At 42.1% G+C, this 21042-nt stretch overlaps 1 protein-coding gene across 8 annotated transcripts in view; it reads left to right on the forward strand.

Annotated features, from left to right (window-relative positions):
• Nucleotides 1-24: 24 nt before the first annotated feature.
• The window catches only part of INO80D (INO80 complex subunit D), a 47043-nt gene continuing 26025 nt past the window's right edge, over nt 25-21042 (forward strand). For 5 of the 8 annotated variants that reach the window (XR_012650448.1, XR_012650449.1, XM_075028237.1 and 2 more), the window contains exons 1-5: nt 1388-1877; nt 9719-9814; nt 9921-10167; nt 15832-16580; nt 19718-19826. Coding sequence is in view for 6 of the 8 variants with exons in the window: in XM_075028237.1 (XP_074884338.1) it covers nt 9950-10167; nt 15832-16580; nt 19718-19826 (1076 nt within the window). In the remaining 2 variants the exon portion in view is untranslated. Of the gene's footprint in view, nt 421-1387; nt 1878-9718; nt 9815-9920; nt 10168-15831; nt 16581-19717; nt 19827-21042 lie in introns of those variants that run through there. The other 3 variants (XM_075028234.1, XM_075028238.1, XM_075028236.1) reach the window with 3 other exon arrangements.

Raw genomic sequence — 21042 nt, forward strand, 5'->3', positions numbered from 1 at the left:
CCCTCTCTCCCTCTCTACTACCTCCAAGATGGTAGGAAAGTTGTTGTTTTGGAGGGCAGAGGAGCCGCTCTCTGATGTTATGTCCTCTCAGTGCCTGTAGTGGTGCTGTAGGAGGCTGCTGGCTCTCTTCTTGAGCAGCCCCAGCAGCCCTGCCTTCTTTGCTGGAGAATATATTCAGGGATTCCCCTTAATAATCACCTACCCTCTGAGCACTTTGTAGTTTTAAAATAATAAAGAGCCCCTAAAGCTTCCTCCCCACAAAAAGCAGGATCTTCTCAGAGCCAGGGGGGCAGCAGCTCCTCAGCACAGAGCCCGAGCCCATTCCCAGTCCCTCTGCTGGGGAGGAAACTCTGATCTGTCAGCCCAACAGAGGGAAAGGGGGGAGAGGAGAGAGAGGAGAAAAAAAAAGCAGCTGGAAAGGTAAGCCAGGCCCGGCCTGCATCCCCGGGCTCGCGTAGCGCGGCAGGCGGTGCGAAGGGTGCAGGGCGGGCGGGGAGGCGGGCTACGCGAGGCCGCGGATCGGCCGGGGCGGTGTAGGCCGCAGCGGGGGGTGAGGGGAGCCGGGGGGGGTTTTGAGGCTTTCGGGCGCCGAGAGGAACGCCGAAGGGGGGGGTGAGACGGTCGGCGGAGCCCAGCGGGAGGGTCGGGGCGCGGCGCCGCGGCGCCTTTGCCCGGGAGGTGAAGGGCGGCGGGGGAGAACGGGGGCGGGGGGGGCGCTAGGCCTCAGCGCGGCGCGGCCCGGCAGCTCCGCTCCCCGCCCCGCCGGGCCCCCCGCGCCGGGCCCCGGGCCCAAAGCGGGCCGAGCCCCGCTGCCGCCGGAGCTTGGCGGCTGGGGGGAGGCGGCGGGGGTGTCTCGGCCGGGGCCGCTCCCCCCCCCCCCCCCCCAGCCCCGCGCGGAGCGGCGGGACGGGGGGGGGGGGGCCGCGGGACGGGGGGGGGGGGGGGGCTGGGGGCGGCATTAATTTGCCGAAATGACTTTTAATGAGCGGCGGTGGCAGGAAGGGGGGGAGGGGGGGGAATGCCCCCAGCCCGGTCCGGGCCCGCGGAGGCGGTGCCGGTCCCGCGGGGCGTGCGGGGCCGCGCCGGCCAAGGCCTGGAAAGTTTCGCGGCGTTTTTAGGGTGCTTCCCCCCCTCGCCGCCGCCGCCTGCCCCGCGCCCGCGGGGACGGGGCCGGCGGGGCGAGGGGCGCCCCGGGACGCGGCCGCGGCCCCCCCCCCCGCCCGTCCCCCGTCCCCCCCCCCCCCCCGCCGCCGGAGTCCCCCCTCGACCGGCCCGGCGGCGGGCTGATTCGCCTCACAACTTTTTTTTTTTTTTTTTTGGGGGGGGGGGCCGGTTTTGGGGGTGTGTGGAGGTCGTCACAGTGCCTCTCCGCCCCCCCCCCCCCCCGTAAGGCGCCGGCACACGGGGGCCCCGGCCTGGCCTCCGAAGGTGGGAGTGAGGGTCCGGAGCGGGGGGCTGCCTCGGCCTCGCCTTCGCGCCCCGCCACGTGCTGGGGCCGGCGGCCACCTCGGCCCTGCCGGGGCCAGCGCCTGGGCCGGGGTCCCTCGGCCACCCCCGCCGCCCCAGGGCCGGCTGGCGTCGGCGGGACGGGGGCTACAGCCCGCTGGCCCCGCGGCCGGGGGAAGGGATCGCCTCAGCGGCCCCTACGCAGCAAGGGCCGTGCCTGGACTTGGGCCCTGGTCCCTCTCGTGTCCCCCGCTGGGGGAGCCTAGCTGTGCCCACGGGTCGGGGTCCGGCTGGGGTGAGGGGGTCCCCCTGAGGTGCTGCTGCGCCCCAGGCCTGAAAATGAAAGGATCCTTTTTTTCAGGGAAAAGAACGTCTGGTAGTCGTGAAGTGAGCCCACTGGAAAACCCACCAACGCGCTTCACCCCGCACAGGTGAAATAGCTCTCTGGTTTCTATCTAATGTGGGAGGCGTCTAGTTTTGATCAAACGTTCCTTAGTATGTCTTTTAGCTCAAAATGCTAATGGCTTTGTACAGGTAACCTCAAATGAATTTTGGAAACGACAGTAGCGCTTACCTTAAAGCCTTATATTATACTATCTGATTAAAATATGTAGATCTATAGTTAGTTCTAACTTTGTTACTTAACAACATACGATGAAGGTTTATTTTAAGGCTGTTCTCAATTTTTGAGAATTGGTAGACTTAAAAAGAAAACTGGCAAATTTAGGGTAACACATCATTCCCCTGTAGTTGAGTGCCCTCTCCTATGGGCACCCCTGTACTGGCAGTGTTGCACGCTAAGGCTGTACCCACCAGGTACCGCTGCTGACTGCTGCACTGGAGCACTTGTGGTTTTTTTTATGAAGCTGTCACTTATAACCTGGTAACATTTTTGCAGCCATCTTCAGCCTCTTATGTGATTTGTTTGTAATATATATGTACGTCAGACAAGTTTTACTAATTGTAAAGCTAAATTATTTACAGAAAGCAACCTGAAATTTACTTAGTGGGAGTTATTTTGATGTTTCAATATTATTATGGTGAGTGAATGAATTTGTATGTAGGGCCTGGTCCTACAGAGTTGCATGTACAGTGTTCTCACAGTACAGTAAATCCTCAGGTATGAATTTATTGTAATACCATATTGAACTTTGATAGCTTATACCTGCTAAAAGGCTGCTCTGTAAGGAGCTCTGCTGTTTTATTTTATTGAGTATTCCTACTGAAGCAAGAATGATATTCCTATGTTGTGTGAAAATAAGCTTGTTTGTCTTTGCAGTATTGGGACTAAAAATAAGACTAAGGCATTTTGTTTAACCGCGTATGCAAGTGCAGGTTATCTGTTATTCAAATAAATAAAAGGCTTGGACTTACAGCCTTTTTTTTTTTTTTCTTAAAGTACAGATGCAAGATATGCTGTGGTATGTTTAGTATCTGCTTTCTCTCAGGATCATGGTTTTGATATTTTGAGATAACGTTTTAAAGTGCATTTCTGCGACGTTGTGATGGCCTAAATGCTCCATTTATTGTTGCATCTGAAGGCCGCCTTTCTGCAGCCCCGCTTGCCCTGGCAAAACCTGGGCCTGTTTATAGCCACATTGAAATAAGTGGGCTTCTGTGCAAGCATGAGAATATGCCTGTGAGGATGTGATTACAGGACTGGGGCCTGCAACCTTCTGCTCAAATAGAGAAATCCTTGTTCAAAAGACTTCCAAAGATATGGAGCCCATCTTGAACCTTAGGTCAGGAATAGCCACGTTTAGGAAATTATTTTATTGAAATCTACAGGAGTGTGCACTTAGCGACAGTTACGAATCTTCCTACTTAACATCTTTTCTCTCTAGAAGTCCTTTGAAGTTTCTGAAATTCCAAGAGTCTTAAATGTTTGGGGTTTTTTAGGCTTTGGGCTTTGTCATGTTTTCTTTAAGGCACTATTTATCAGATGAGTGAATCAGCTGAAATTAAAATTCCTGCTTAAGTTCATTTTATGTGGGAAAACAAAAAGTAGAACCTGTTCAGTTTTGGAACAAGAAGAGTTATTTTCCCTCATCTTAGTTATGTTTTCTGCTGTTGATTGAAACTTTTTACAAGTCTCATAAGTTCTCTAGCCATTATTATTATTAGGAATAATACATAAATTTAATTCTATATTTATTGCATTATATTCTGAAGCATAATCTATATTACCAGTATTGCCTAAAATATACTGCTGCTTTTCTGTTAATATATCGGACATCCTTATGCAATATAAACTGCCTTTTTGCAGAGTTGAAGTAATAAGCATTCTAAAAAGGCAGAATGAGGACAACGTTGCTGCTTCTGTCTTCCTAGGTAGATTTTAACATATGAAAAAAAGTAGTCCAAAATATGATTCCAGGTGGTAACTCAAAATGTCTAGTAAGATCTTAACATGTTAAGTGCCTTGATCTGTCAGGGTACTTGCATGTGTGTGCGGTACCTTGACTTGTATGGGGCTCTTCAGAGGTGGTCTTGAGTAAGGATTGTACTCTAGTTAATAAAAGTGTTCCCTACAGGAACTCTTGTAGTTGACTTTGGTTGCTTCCCAGTGTTTTCTGTCTCAATTTGGATGCTTTTACTAACAAAAAGACTCTTGTTCCCAGAATTATAGCAGGCTTGGTTTGGTAGCTGAGTGTAGTAGAGAATTGAGCTGTTAAATGACCAGAACTAAGCCAAAGTTATGGTTAGATCACAGAATGGGGACAGAAGTTACAACTTTGTGGTGTTGATGTTGACCACAATTAGATGTGGTGCAGCTTCTCTTGATAGAACAGAGCACTTCACAGAAGAGGTACTAGTTGCCTGAAGTCTTAATATGAAATAGAAAAAATGAATGTTTTTGCTTTCTCTCTGATAGTATAGTTTTTACTAATACTGACTGAAAGGTTTTACTGTAAGGTAGCTTTAAATGTGTGTCTTTTTGCAATGATTTTTATGGTCTCTGTTCATCTCTGAGTGGATGAAATTCCACGTTGCCCAAACATCTTAAAATCTATGTATTTACTGTTAGTCTCAGCAAAAGGGTCAGACAGTGGCAAAGGAGGGAATTGTTCTTTCTTGGTCAAGTTGAGGAATCAACAAAACTACTAGTTATGCTATGTGTGTTTGTGGAAAAGCTGAGGTTCTTGGAGCTCCATGTTCCATTTCTGGCCCCAAGCTGATGGTTTTGGAAGCATATGTAGATGATTGTACCTTGTCTGTGAGATATCATGAACACACTGAGCAATTTAACATAAAGTCTGCGCTGGTATTAGCAAATGCAAAACAACACAGTTAAGACCTCTTTAATCGTGGCTTTTGTTTGGATGCAATGTGTGAAGCTCTGAGCTCAGTCCTCTTAATTATACATCTTTTAACCACTGATATATAATTGCCTTGCAATTTACAACGCATTTGGGGATTCCATTGCCTAAAAGGGTCTTATGTACGTTGAATGTCAAGTTCTGAGCATATGTTTAAGAATGTATCCTACCCACATGATTTAAAATATTCTAATATTTTCAGCACGGTGTTTTCTCAAAATTACTAATTGAGTTTTGAGGCTATAATGCTTTGGGCTTTCTAATAGTGAGTAGGCCGTTAACTTCTCTGTAGACTACAGATGATGTCAGGTACCAAATTTCTGTGTGACATAATGCTAATACTCAGTATGGTCTAGCAAAGATTGCCTCCCCAAGTTTGCTGCTGCACTGTTTCCCAGCCTCTCTGAAGGACTCTTGAACTGTTTTGGGAGAGGGTAGGTGGAGTGCAGGGCTATGGCTTTGTTGTCTTGGAGCTGATGTGCGCTGCAAGGGAACTGATTGTGCCTGCTTGCCAGTACTAAAAGCAGTTGGGAGCTGGCTTCTTCCTATGCCTGACAGCAGGTACTGGCAGCTGCGCAGGTGTGTGCCTGTGTGTATTTAAGTCTTTCATTTCTCTTTTTACAGTCACTTTGCAAACCACCTTCTGTTGTCTTATGGACCACCAGTGGCTGCACTCAGCAGGACAAGTAGCTCTGCTTTAAGTGGTGATGTCCCAGAGTGTGGCTTTGCTCTGTGTCCTGCCTGTTCTGGCTATAAAACCTGGCTGGGAAGCTAAGTTTGTTGCTCTTCACATGTCCAGATAGGGCTCTACCAGAGGGAGGAGATTTTCTTCCAGTCAACTGCTCAGGAATAAAAAATTGGAGAAGGGAAGAAATGAATGTGTTATCAAATTATAAATGTTCGTGATAACCTCATAAGAATACAAGAAGTACCCTGCTGGGTCAGATCAGGGGTCGACCCAACCTAGTGTTCTGTCTTGGGCAGTAGGAGTAAGTGATGCTATTTAGAAAAAGCCTGAAAGCCCAGCCACTTTTTGTGTTTTCTTCTCTTACTCCTCCACTATCCCTGTTTGTTACATTAGGCATGCTAGCAGGTACACCATTTATGTCCCCACTGTCTATGAACTTTTCTATTGTCTTTTTGAAGCTGATGATACTGTCTGCTTCCACAGCCGCTTTGACAGCAAGTTCCAGCAGTTCACTACCTGTGAATAGTAAAAATGAAGAAGTACTAGTTTAATATGTTTTGAGTCAGACTCTTACTAGCTTCATCAAGTACCCCTAGCTTTAATATTGTGTGATATGGTATATGACTGTTCTATATTCACCTTATCCCCTAGTATGATTTTTTTAAACCTCAGTAATATCTTACATCATTTGGCAATGGCACACATTTTTGGATTCTCTTCTGTTCTTTGCCCCGTTGCTTCGACTAGCTCAGAATCTTTTATTTAGAAGCAATTGTTTAAGGAAAATCTAGGTTCCTCAAGAAGCAGTCTTTGGTTCATGGGTTGTGGCTAAAGCTAGTCTGAGCATATGCAAGCATAAATTATGTTTCTGTTGAACCTTTCTACAGCTTCAATGTAGAGTATAAATGCAAAACCCAAAACAGCTTCCAGAAAGTTTTGTACCCTGATATTTTTGCAGTGAAGTACAGCTGCTTAAGCACTTGATTTTTCCAGGGGAAGTCCATGTTTCCGTCATCTCTTACTGAATCCTGTGGGACAAAAATAATTTCTCCCCCACCCACTATTTAGCTAACTGTAGTTTCAGTTCTCTTCAGTTAAGCTACATGTGCCTATTCCATGCTTGTGCTACTTTTTATGTAGCAGCAAAAAGCTCTGGTAAGAACTCCTGTATATTTTATTCAAAATAAAATACTGCATCAGATTAAATCAAAATCAGTAGATTTAAAAGTCTTCATTATTTTCATCTCTCTCTCTCTCTCTCTGGTATGCTATGGAAGTTTAAAAAAAGACCCCAAAACGGCCCTCTTTTTAGATAAGTACAACTTCAGTCTCTGATCCTGGCAGTATATCCACATAGTGCCACTGTCTTTTGGGGAGTCTGTGTAGGAATCTACCAATAAAGATATACTTGCAAGTTTGAGAGAGTTGCTGTAGGTGTTGGGGTTTTTTTATAACATTGGCTGCTAGGTATATTAGCTTTCTTTTTGTTCGTTGCACTGTAGTTGCACTAATTGATTCCTATCAGGATTTTTAACATGGTTATATTTGCACGAGCTTCTCTTAGTGTATATATAGATCCAAAAATTCATGTTCAAGCTCATGGGTTTCCCTGAGGGTTATTGTCAGTATTTTTGCTTAAATGTTTCATATGGCATTGTACTTGTGTCCTGTATCTTTCAGACAAGTGAGAAGTAAAGTACTATGCCTGCCTTGACACGGTCAAGTTAAATGCAAAAATAAGACTTAATTATGAGTTAAATCCAAAAATAAGACTGGGGGCACAAGAATAAATCCAGGATTATAGTGGCTGGGAACTGTGGAACAGTTTCTTTACAGAAGCTTGACAGAGGCACACCAGATATGCATTTCTCGCTGTTTACTTTGGAACCATTCTGAGGAACTCTTTTCTTTGGTGTGGTGCTTGATAACCTTCAGAAAAGAAATGTTGCTGGGTTGTGCAAATGAGGAGAAGGTCATTGATCCATCAAAAACTCTGCAAAGCATGATAGTAGTAGCTTAGAAGAAGGTGGTAAGTAAACCAGAAAGAAATAGAGAGCAGCATGTGAGTCACCCCAACTGCAAGATGCACTTGTTCTTTCAAGTTTTTCATCCTGTCCAGTATGCCACCAAATACAAACTGTGGTTAACTGTTGAGAGAAGCAATCTCCAGCTGCCTTTCTGTCAGCTTCTTTGTGTGTATGAGATGCAATTAGTTAAGACTCATTTGAGTCTTTGCTGCCATAGTAATGGAGGAGGCTGTCTCAAACATATGGGACCCAAACTCAGATCACAACTCCCATATTGGGCATGTCACCATGGGATTTATGTTTTTCTTTCATGCTGTTGCTGGATAATACTGAAGTGTATGTCAGTATCTGCCTTTGTAGAGGTGTCTGAAAGGTTTATTTGGTTCTAAGTATGCTAAAGAAGAGATAGTTCTCTCTTCCCATTCTGTGTTTTTGAAGGGCACAGCCAACAATGAACTTTTTTGTTCTTAAGACTGATACACTGTGAAGGTTCATACTCCAACAATTAGTTTCAAATATATATATATATATTTATGTATGTAGTACGTGCTCTGTACTTTCATGTGTTTCCATGCATTGAGAGAAGTTAGGAAAGGTGATTGGAACTGGATTAGATGTCCGTGCTTGTGTTGTGGCTGTCAGGTGTAAACAAAGCATGAGGCCCCTGCCCTTGGGGGGGTGTGCTTGCATGCGTGCATGGAAGGGGAACTATGTGTATAAAGAGGAAATACAAAATTATCCTTAATATTGTCAAATGATTAATGAGGTCACTTGTGCTAGTTATGTTTTGTAGCATGTGTCTCCATTGTGTATGCTGCACGTGTGCATATACAACTGTTTCATGAATTTTAAGTGTTTAAATTTTTAGTAGTCTTCTGTACTTCTGCTTCTACAGCTAGATACATGCTAAAGAAAGGCCTGGTTTATGCAGTGTACTGTTAGAGGTGTGATAGGGTGTTTTGTTTTGCCCTAGTGACTTAAAGTTGCTTTTCTAAATCCCCCAGTGCCAGAGTGCTTGTCATTTTTCTCAAGGTGCTTTTACACAGTGGGAGGTGAAGGCTTGTACCTTCACAAGAGGAAAATGCATCTTTCCTGCAAAGTCTGTGTAGGCTCCCTCCTTGCAGTCATGTTCTTGCCATTTCGGGCCTTGGGAACAAGTTGATTGAGGTGGTAATCTGTACATTTGTCACATGCCTCTAATTTATTACATATTTCCTGAATATCACCTCTGTGTACATTCCTTTGCTTGGTATATAACACATATGAAACTGAACTGAGTACTGAATATACCATGTTCAAAAGAGTTTATTCCAGTGCTGCAGGATAGCCTTTCTGAAGAAAAGCTGCCTTTTGCAGGCTAAGCTGAGTGTAGCAGAGTAGCTGCAGAATATGTGTACTGTTAATTTTATTTGAAGATACTTGGGGTGGGGTTTGTTTGTTTGTTTTGTTTGGTTGGGGCATTTTTGTTGTTTGGGGTTTTTTTTAAGGTGATTGCCAAAGACTCCCTAGTGTTGGGAAATGAAGAAGTACCTTATGATTGCATGGATTTGCACTGTAGGAGTCTATTTTAGGGGGGAAAAAACCCCAGCCTCCCAGCATCAATGGGAGTGCTGCCTCTGATATTATTAATGCCCACATTTACCTAAAATAAGTACAGTAGGGTAGAAAAAGCTCTGAAGAACCATGATGACCTCAGGAGGGACTGCATATTGATGCTTGCAGAAGCTGTGAGCAACTACAAGATCTGAAGACTGTTTGTCAGGTGTGGTAAAGAAAGCTTTTTTAAAAAAATAACCACTTTCTTGCACTGCCTGATGAAATTAAAATTTTGCAGAGCAAGGATAGTCACCAGCGTTTTTGTAAGCAAAGATACTTGAAGTAAAACCTCTGCGATCAAATAGATTAATCATCATTCAACTTGATTCCTGAAAGCAGGTGATCTAATCTGATGCTTAACCTTTTTCAACTTGTAGCTCCTAATGACTTTCTGGTAGATGAGTGGAGTTTTGTTTAACAGGTTTAAGTGCAGTGGCAGTAGAATTTTTTTTCCCTCAATAATTTCCTTTCACAGTTTCCAAAGATCTGTGACTACTGATTGAAAACTATTGTGCTAGTGGATTTGGCTTATTGGATGCTAGCTGAACCACAGGTTTAGTGGCTACATCTGACCACTTATTAAGCAGTAATAATACCTATTTTATTCTGACTGACTTTGACCTTTTTGATACTTTCCTTAGACAATCTGCTTCATCTTGATTCATCATCATTCCAGGATAGTGGTGTCCTTGGGGCTCTCTCTTAAGATTGATATGGTACAGAAGATTTAAAATCAGGTATTGTTTTGGGTCCCTCTTTCCTGCTGAAATGAAACACACAGTCTAGAACTGAATGCATTTTTTTTTCCTTATGTGATTTGTCTTAATATTTTGTTTCTTTCAGCTGATGTTCACAAGGAATAGAGTCACGTGATGTATGAAGGCAAACACATACACTTCTCTGAGGTTGACAATAAGCCCTTGTGCTCATATAGCCCCAAACTGTGCAAGCAGAGGCGACTTAACGGCTACGCCTTCTGTATCAGACACGTTCTGGAGGACAAGACTGCCCCCTTCAAGCAATGTGAATATGTGGCCAAGTATAACAGCCAACGCTGCACCAACCCCATCCCCAAATCTGAGGACCGTAGGTGAGTTGTGGTTACCCATCTGCAAAGAGGGAAGCGGCTGGGACATAGGCATGAGTTTTCTTTTAAGGCGCTGCTTGGTTTCAGGATGAGGGACGAACTGGCCTGAGTGGATTGAATTCCAGGATGTTCCTTTGAGGGTTTTGTTTTAAGACCAGTAAACTTTTATTTTATTTTCTGTGGGAGTCAAGTACTTAGAAAGGGGGCAGTAACTACTCCCAAGGAAGTTTTTGGGAGAGTCCATTGCTTTTCTCAAATTCACTATAAACTGTGGATCAAACCTGCTATACAATACCTGCTGTTCCAATTAATTTGCTTTGTCAGTCACAATACATGCTCTCAAAAAGGCCTGCTTGTTTGGCCAGCTGTGCCAAAAGCACACTTCCATCTGCTTTTTCAGGACAAATGGTTGAAAATGCATACCTTCTGGCCATAGGGAGCAGTGACACATAGGGACGGATCCAGAATTAGAATTCAATGTTTGTGATTTGGTACTGATCTGTAGTGTATTACTGGAATAAAATATATATTACTTGATAACAGATGAGCCAGCTGAGAAAGTGCTGTCTACTCCCTTTCTTCTTTGCTCCCCCCTTCCTCTCCCCCTCCCTGCCCAAATGAAGATGCCCAAGGTGCCCAGGTATTCAATGATTTGCAAGAGATAGTACTTGAGGTTGCTGGAGAGCTGGGAATTCAAACCAGATTTCCTGAATCACAGCCCATACTGTAACCACAAGGACATTCTTCCTTGCTCTTTAAGACTGCCTGAACACCAGTCTCATTGGTGTTGCTTGGGCTGAGATAGCAGAATTTGTCTAATCTTGGCTGCCAGGTATATATGACTTTAATTTTTCAGAGTCGTTGCAGGTTTTGCCAGTAACATAGTATTTAATTAATGTGTGTGTGTGTTAACTATCTGAGGCTTGTTCTGTTAGAAACTATTTTTTTAACCTAAAATATAAACAAAATGTGCCAAAAACGAATGAAACCACTATTCACTGACCTTTCACATTATTAGCTGCCATTCACTAACCTTTTGCATTATTAGCAGTGTTCCCACTGTGCCCTGCATATAACTTCCTTCTCAGCTCACAGCTCCCTCTCTTGTCTGAAACAACAGTTGGACTGTGCTCTAAATTAACTTGCACTTCACCTGCCATTTCAGTTGAGGAGACTGATGAAGTGAGAAAAAAACATGAATGTTTGTCAAAAGCTGTAGGGCAAATGCTCAAATGGCACAAGATGAATAACTTTAAGCTGTAATTTGACAGTCGGTGACTGTTTCTTTGCTACTGTACAGTTGAGGCTCTTTGGAAGTAAGCTCGCAGAAATGATCATGGAAATTGTTAGCGCAAATGGTATGCTGTAATTTCAGATGCAAGTGCTGACTGAGCCAGAGTTGCTGTTTACCGGGGTCATACTTAAAAACAATAGAAATAATAGTACTTAATGACACTTTTTTAGGTCTCATATGTTTCCATGGAATTTGAGATTTTTCTTTACACCTTGAATTGAGTTCACACTTTGTTCTTTTTTATTTTTCTCAAGTTAAAGTGAAGTGTGGTCATGTCATCTGGTGTATGTTATATTAGAATAATTCAGTTGCATGTCGAGTGTCACATTACAGTACTTGAAGAGGACAGCAGGTGTCTGAAGGAGAAGATAAACTTTTAATTTCAAATGAGAGGATGTGATAGTTTGAAAGAATATTTTAAAAGACTGCTTCTCAGGGCAGAGTTTAATTTTAACAATAAAATTTAATGAATGCTAGTGATAAGACTGTGCCTGCTCTAAACTTTTTTTTTCTTTTGGCAGGCAAACCTGTATCTGTTTCTTAGGAGACTTTTTTCACACTCCGTTTGAAATAAAGATGTTTGCTACGTTTGAGTTCTTCACTTGTAGCTTTTAATTTTCTGTGTACAAAATTACTGTCAGATGGTCATTTTGTCACAGTTTTAGACATGTAACTGTAAAAGATCAGAAGCAGGCTTTATGATGCTCTGACAGCTATCTTTTTATATACTTTTAAAGATTATAAAAATAAAATGTCTTAACAGGATGCATGCATAGTATGCCAAAAGCTTCGTAGTCTGTCCACAGATAATTAAAAAAAATGATTACTTGACCCCAGACAAATGAAATGCTACCAGCCACAAAGATGTTTAATATGCTGCCATATTATTAGATTTCTTATTAACCATTAACATTCTACAAATTAAATCTATTAATAGTGCATGACTTCATTGCCTTATTTGAAGTCTAGTTTCTCTATTCACTATCTTGTTTTTTTAAAGAATATATACGGGATGATACAGACATGGGTTCTGGATCTGTATTTCCTCTGAATAAATGTCTCCTAATCCTTTCTTATCCAAATGCACACAGAGATAATGAAGTTCAACTTAATTTTTAAGTATAGGGTTATTACAATTTAGCAGGGTTAAACACCATTTTATCTCTAATTCTCCTCTTTCAAAAGAATCTTTAAATATTTTGTTAATATGCAAGATGCTCTCTAGTTTACTTGGATCTTCCTTTAAGTGACAGAAGTCGATGCCAATCTGGGATGTACTGGGAAGCAGAATGCAGTTATAGGTGGAAAACCTCACTGTCTGGATTCTTGCCCTCTCAGTGATGTGGGAAACTGTCCAGCTGAAGCCTTTAGAGCCCGTCACCTTATGTGTGCTTCATGTTACCATAGGTTTAATGGATATCAACCACCACTCTTACCATATGTGCTGACTGCGCTCGACCTCACCTGCACAGAATAAGTGCCTTTGGCACTGAGAAAGGAAGGGGGGAAAAACTATATTAGATACTCAATGTGATACTGTCTGCTGAGCAGAACTCACAGGCAGGTTATAGAAGTGACAAACTGAGCCACTAAGACAGGCACATAGATTTGGCTCTTGTAGGGCCAGGTTGATCCTAAAGGGTTGCATGCTCAGAGCCATGTGAAAAGAACTGTGCTACTTGCAGGTGCTATTCCAGTCTTCCCAGTGATCTGTCTTCCACGGAGCATGAACTGCTGACGCTTTCCCTGGCATTACATCTGATTCAAAGAGTTTATTGCCTTAACTCAGCTGGTTATAGACTGGTTCCAGCAGAGTCGGTTAACATCTGCACCAGGCTCTGCAGCACCGCATAAAGTCAGAGCCAGTTTGGGCCAGGGCCAACTAAAAAGCCATCCTGGAACCTGAAGGATGGGGAAGCGGATGTGGTGTGTGTGCCTGCCTGGCTCCGCATGGGACTAACTAGAGCCTGACAAGGCCAAGGTTGAGTTGGTGCTGATAAATTCTGCCTAGCCAAAACTGCCTGCATGTAGTCCTCTCTACCCAGAGAAGATTTAAGTGCTCTTCCCAGTTTCTTCTTGTTCCTTTTAGTCCAAAGTGTATCGGCCTCGGTTCTGCTGGAAGACTGAGTTGATAGAGCCAAGTCAATGTGTACTGGAGTCTGCAAGTGCATGTGATCAGTATTTTCATTATGTTGTAGCCTGGCATCTATGGGTTTGTGTCCAGAGGTGATGCCTGCATAAGATACAGTTGGCTTTCAGTGATACTGTATGGTCAGAGCCAAAGAGCCAAAGCTTTATACTCTGCCATATAACAATGATTCTGTTAGAGTTAAATGAACAAGCAAACCCCTTAATAGCCTAAAACTCAGAGAATGTTAGCAAGCTTATTACCTTTTCATAGGTTTATTCACTTTTTCTATTTTTTTGCTTTCTCTTTGTTTTTCACGATGAAAACAGACTAGCCAGTTTTACCTCCTCACATCAGCACAAGCACAAGGTGGCAATATTTAAGTTCTGAACAGTATAAGGGAAGCATTCACATTGAGTAAAACTGTCATTTTATTCAAATAAGGGGGATAAAAATTCCCTTGTATTTGTTTTGTCTGTTTATTGTTTTTTCTTCTGTCATACTAAAAGTGCTGTTGTAACTGATCTCAGTCTTGTTATAAACAAAATATTTAAAAAGTGCTTAGTTTTAATTATGGGAATAGTGCTCTTGACTTTAAGGGAAGCTTTACTGAGCCCTAATTATATAATCTTATTTTTAGAAGTACATTTCTCAGTATGAATTTACAGTATTCCAGTGTGTTCTAACAAAGACTCCACACGTTGCTGGTTTTCAGTTTGCCTCATCTAGATTTATTACTTACAACTTAGTGTAATAATGAAATTATTTAGACAATAATAAGTAGCAGTGCTTTTCAGCCTTTTCTGACTTGTGAATCCTTATGGGTGTGGATCCCTTGGGAAACTACACATACGGAGATCATTAAGGAGCATATATGAATTTGCTTTTTCTTTTTTACCTTTTATGGACCCTTTAGAAGCAGTTCACACATTGCTTTTTTTTTAGGGGTGGGTCAACAAGTTGAAAGTCACTAAACTGAAGTGTTAAATCTTTTGGGGGGTTTGGTTTGGGCTTTTCTGCTATTTTTTTCTCCGTGAAGACCAGGAATAATTTAATTTTAATCTATTTGTTCAACAAAACTTACTTTTCTCAGATTCATACTGATCAGATTTTAAGGAATACCTTCACTGGTATTTCCTTATCTTGTCCATAAATACCTTGATGTAGACATCACTCTTTCCTCATATCTTTGTTTTCATCTGTAAGCTGCAGGTTATAGATGGGATCCTGCAAGGGCAAAAGTCTGATTGCAGGAGGGCCTGCCTGTGTAAAACAGGAAAAGGATCAGATCATGGTTCCTACTTTCCTATCACCTGCTTGTTTTAATCAGACAAAAATTGTTTACTTCTTAGTATGTTATCTGTGGCCATAAATTGTAATTCTTCTCCTTTTAGTTTTCATGACAAACTTTCAAAGACTTTTTTCCTTTTTTTTTTCTTTTAATAACATGACTTTAAAAGCCTTTTTTTATATTGGAAGAGCTTAAAATCCATGTTTGTGGATTGTATGTTTACATATTCCTGGCATTGTGTAAACATTTTGTAGCAGCAGAGAATTTCTTTTAAACTAGATTTTTGTTTGAAGAACATTCAGCTAATCCTCTGGCTGCAAAATTGATCATGTTAAACTACTAAAACAGAATTTAAATATTTATGCTACTTGTTCATTAAGTGCAAATAGCGACCCTTCTCACCAGGTATCTGTAGTGAGATTGTCCATACAAGAAACTGCTCCCTACTCCAGTGGAATTCATAATAATAAATGTGTGTGTTGATGAAAAAGTTAACTACTTCCAGTGAAAGAACAGCCAAATGAAAGGAAGTAGTTTTCAATGTACTTTTTCTTGGAGCTTTTGAAATGATCAGAGTTAATGGCTTAAGTTCTTACTGTTCTATGTATCAGACAGTCCATTTGTTTTGTTAGCTTTGTTTTGTGAATATGTACCATATTAGAGTAAATATTTTGAATGGTTGTGTGTTAATCTCCTATGAATAATGAATTAAGACTTTAATATCTTAAGATTGCAAATTGTCACTAGTATAAGTTTTTGTTTTCTGTTACAGGTTGGGAACACCACAGTTATCTGTTGTATTAGAAGCAGTTGTGTACACTTATAAAATGTCTTGTGTTTCGATTTATATTTGCATGAGATTGGGGGGGGGGGGGTCCCTTTAGTGATGTCTGTTTTCCTCAGATTTTACTTAGAGCAGTTGAGTTAATAACTGACTGCTTTTACTTTTCAAAGGTACTGCAACAGCCACCTGCAGGTACTTGGCTTTATACCGAAAAAGGAGAGGAAGAAAAAGAATGATCCCATAGAGGAGGTAAAGGTCAGGCATCAGATGGATGCTATGGCCTTCAGTCTGACAGTGCCCAGCCTGGCCTTGAAGATGCCCAATGGGCTGGATGGGATGTCCCTCTCCCCTCCAGGGGCTAGGCTTCCTCTCCACTACCTGGAGGCAGAATTAGAAGACCCCTTTGCTTTCAACGAGGAGGATGATGACCTAAGGAAAGGGGCAACAGTGAGGAAAAAGTTGCAGAGCAAGTTGGCTCAAAACCGGCAGCGCCAGAGAGAGACAGAGATTTTAAAAGTTCGCCAAGAGCACTTTAGCCCCCTTCCTGCACCTTTGCAGCAGCAGCCTCTGCAGCAGCAGCACTCCCATCTGCCACCTTCATCAGCTTCGTTAAAGCCAACAGGGCTACCGCAGGGCATAGTCTGCAAGTCACCTCAACCTCCGAACACCAGCCTACCAATGCAGGGAGTGGCACCCACCACACACACTATAGCACAAGCCCGGCAGTTGTCTAACAAGAGACCTCTGCCTCTCCTGCCACCCGCTAGGGCTCCTGTCACGGACCCTCCAAGGACTGATCGGGTCCTCATGAAAGCCACAGCCTTCTCTCCGCATTCATCCTGCATGAGCCGGCTACAGAGACTGGTGAAACTGTGCACTCGAAAACAGCAGCTGGACACTGATCTGTTTCCACATTTAGGTGGGTAGATAATAGATGCACTGCTGCCTTATTTTTTAACCTGAAACCAAAAGACAAAAGGGGAATGTCTTCCTAGTCCTGTCCTGCATTCATGTGTGGTCCTTACAAAATAACCCTGAACTAGGTAATCTCTTGGTGTTTTCTTTAGCCCTGTTCTCTATGAAGGGAATGCCTGGACCCGTCACATATGGTTTATGGCATTTCGGTTGTTTATTCTTCTTAAATGTTCTGTTAACCATTTGAGAAATCAAACTGAAGTTTAGAAAACATTGCTTGGACGATACAGATGTTGTATAGAAGATTTGCAACTCGAGTAGTAAAGGTGGCGCCAGCTGTACCTACGTGAGTGGACAAGGTTACATTGAATGTTAGATATGTGACAAGTGCACATTACAAAATGAGTGCAAGTAAAAGTTTGGAGATTTGGCTCATCGTTTCTGCGGATCCAAATTTCTAGTTGACTTGACTGGGAAAATTGGAGTGTAAGAGAATTTTTCTTGACTGGGCCTATTCGTGTACAGAATGTGGATGAACAAAAGCAAAAGACTGCTGCAGGAGGGCAGTACTGTTACAGAAGGTAGTTGGAAGTGGAGTCTTGTCCACATAGCAGCACAAGAATAGTCTCCTTCTCACTTATTATCTAGAAACCGTAATAATCAATTGCTGCTTGTGAAGATGTAAGTAAATATAACTAACTTGCTGCTATGGTAGTAGTGCTCTATAAAGCTTTAAAAAGGCAGCTGACCTTGTGGCTTATTTGTCTGAATGTGAATATGGACCTAGGTACACCTAGCTGTCCTTGTTATCTCCCTCACCCTCCAAAGTTACCTTACTTTCTGCTTAGTTTTAGATTGTACTTTCCTAAGAAATAAAATACTGACAGGGAAAAGGGAGTCAGTGTGTGATATTAGAGCAGGAATGCCTTTTATGATGTTTAAAAAAAAAAGATTTCAAATAAATCTGGATGTTCTTCATGTAACATCTTATTTAATTGCAAACATCTGTAATTTTTGCTATTTCAATTAACCTTTTTTTAATTTGCTGTTAAGATCTGCCCTTTGGCACTCATGGGATAGCTTGACTATTTGTTCAGAAGATAATTAGCATCCCATAGTATGTCTCCAAAGGACATTATTCATCAGAAAATTGCCTTGATGGTCCTATATATAATGCAGGTCTTTTGAGGAACGGCAGATCCAGAGGCACTTCTGAGTGTCACAGACCCCAATAGCTTAGAAAGTGACCTGCATTTTGAAAGACTGTAGAAAGATCACTTCCTGTGTTTAATGTTTTACATTCTCAAGTGGTGAAGAGAATATGTTTTCCTAAAAAAAGAGGCATAGGAAAAAAACTGCTCAGACCCATAAATGTAGAGTAATGCAGATTGCATAACTATGTGTGTGCAATTAGAACATTTTGCATTTGGCAAAGTAATGGAATTCACATGCTAATTATGTGAGAGTGGAAAACGTATTTGTTATTTTTTCCTAATATGCCTTAATATTAAAAACCAGTTATGCTGGTTCAGAGAATTTCAGGATTTCTTTTTTATGATAGAGTAGCACTAGACATGACTGCGCAGAATCTTTAAAAAGTTGCAGCCAGTTTTATGTGTAACCACATCAGAGCCATATAATTGGATATTAATGTAACTGCAGTCTTCAATGTGAGTATAGCGGAGTCTGGATTAGATTTTATTCCTTCATTTTTGCAGTGCCCCTTAGAAGCAAAACAACGCAACCTCTGATTTTATTTTTAAACTTGGGGTAAATAATTTGTTACATGGTATCAACTGTGGACATCTTTATCCAAGGATTAAGTTGTTTTTTCATTCCTTTATGGAAGGGGCAAGAGTAAAAAACATTTCAGTTGAAAGTATAATTCTGGCATTTTATCAAGTGTCTTAAGATACCTTAATTTAGTTCAAATGTGTATCTTAAAAATAGGAACAAAGAATAGAATTTTCAGGATCCTGAAGTTCCTGAAAAATACGGTTTTTGATATTTCTGGTTTATGTTAAAGTGTTGCTTCTAAATGATGAAAGCACTCCTGATGATTGTATTCCAAGTTTGTGTGTGTCTAACTCTGAAAGGAGGTGACCAAGTACTGATGCATTTCCCAAATTCAAAGCATCTGACTTCTTCAGAATCATCGCAGATATAGTTGTTTAGTTGATTTTTGGCAAAAATGAAGTGTTCTTTAACTCTATCCCAACTGCTGCTCCATGTTCAAGGAGCACACAAGAAAGTGAAAAAACAATGCTGGCTTGTAAATGCAGCTATGCGATTTTATCCCACCTGCTGCAAGGAACTGGCAAGAATTCCACTGGATGTGGGAGAGAGAATAGGAAAAACTGCAAAAGATGAAGCTCCAGCTAAAATGTTCCACCTGAGAACTTACTGGACGCTGTTTCTGGCTGTCCTGTTCAATGGTTGTGTTTAGCTTGACCAGCTGAGGCTGCTGGTGCATACAATAAGTTGATCCTACTGTAACATCATTAAGCAAAAGCATGCTGCTTAGTAAAAGTGCAGGAGTATTTGCATCTCTCCCTTTAGCTCTCTTTTCACACTAATGTAGACATTTGGCAGGCAATTATAGAGGCTGAGCAGAGGAACATCCTGTGTAGCTGTGCACCTCTCTGTCCGTGCTGCTCTGTCTTATGGTTTTCTATTCTCCCTGTGTTTTGGCACAGAGCAGGGGTCAGAATATAAACAGAAATGAAAGTGGCCCATTTAGATCATATAGTCTTAAAAATTACCAGGCAGTCAGTTCTTCATAGCAGGGACTTCTCTCACCTCATTTCTGAAGATTCCATGTGCTTGGTATGAAAGCTGTAATGTTTTTCTGTGAGTAAGAAAGCTGGTGATTTTTCTCCTACAGCTTATGGATAAAGAAGACGATAAGGATTTTAAAAGGAAAACTAAAATTTGACAAAAATCACTTCATGCTATTTGCACACTGTAATAGAGCTGTTACTGTAACTTTTCCTGTGTAATTGAGAATATTATATGATTTAATCAAACATAATTATGCTTGCGACTATACTACACATTCATCTTTTGTGCCATAGGTTGCTCAGAGACTGACATGAGGTGTATACACTTTTCATCTAGCTTTCATGTTTTCAATTCCCATAGGGCTGGATTGGTCTGAAGACAGTGGAGAAGAGTTGGAGGATTCAGAGCAAACCTCCCCTTACCAGGTTGCGTGGTCTATCCGAGAAACCCTTGGCTATGAGAGACATGAGTGAGTATGATTCTTTAGTATTCATGCTGGCCTTGATGGAATAAATCGTGTAAATATGAGCTTCACTTCAAGTGGAGTCAGTGGAACCTAAGCGCTTGTTCGAGTGCTTTGCTGAAACAAAGGATTGTTTGAATACATTTGTTTGTAAGAGCAATGAAACAGCTTGTCACCTTCTGTCCTAGTTTCTACATAACTTAGTGTCCTGGTTTCAGCTGGGATAGAGTTAACTGTCTTCCTAGTAGCTGGTACAGTGCTACGTTTTGAGTTCAGTATGTGAAGAACGTTGATAACACTGATGATTTCAGTTGCTGCTCAGTAGTGTTTAGACTATAGTCAAGGATTTTTCAGCTTCTCATGCCCAGCCAGGGCACCTGACCCAAACTGGCCAACGGAGTATTCCATACCATGGGACGTCCCATCTAGTTTAGGAACTGGGAAGTGGGGGGCAGGGAATCGCCGCTCGGGGACTGGCTGGGTGTCGGTCGGCGGGTGGTGAGCAATTGCCCTGCGCATCATTTGTACATTCCAATCCTTTTATTACTACTGTTCTCATTTTATTAGTGTTATCATTATCATTATTAGTTTCTTCTTTTCTGTTCTATTAAACTGTTCTTATCTCAACCCACGAGTTTTACTTCTTTTCCTGATTTTCTCCCCCATCCCACTGGATGGGGGGGGAGTGAGTGAGAGGCTGCGTGGTGCTTAGTTGCTGGCTGGGGTTAAACCACGACACTTAGTGTCCTGGTTTTGGCTGGGATAGAGTTAATTTTCTTCCTAGTAGCTGGAGCTGGTACAGTGTCCTTTGGATTTAGTGTGAGAATAATCTTGATAACACACTGATGTTTTAGTTGTTGCTAAGTAGCCCTTGTCTTAAGTTAAGGATTTTTCAGTTCCCCATGCTCTGCCAGCAGGCAGGTGTGTGAGAAGCTGGGAGGGAGCATGGCCAGGACAGCTGACCCCAACTAGCCAAAGGGATATTCCATACCATAGAAGGTCATGCTTAGTATATAAGTATATAAGCAGAGCAGGTATTAGCTGCTGGTACAGAAAGGCTTATGGTGTTCTCCATATACTGCTAGGTCATGAATCTGAACTTACAGCAGGATATGATAATATATTTCTATTAATGTAAATTTTAAGGTGCAAAGTTAAAGCAAAGCATCCCAAGCATAGTATTGTAACAAAACTGAAGCATGTTGATAGCGAAATTAGGGTC

Source organism: Buteo buteo, chromosome 5 (assembly GCF_964188355.1).
Source record: "Buteo buteo chromosome 5, bButBut1.hap1.1, whole genome shotgun sequence".
Lineage (NCBI taxonomy): Eukaryota > Metazoa > Chordata > Aves > Accipitriformes > Accipitridae > Buteo > Buteo buteo.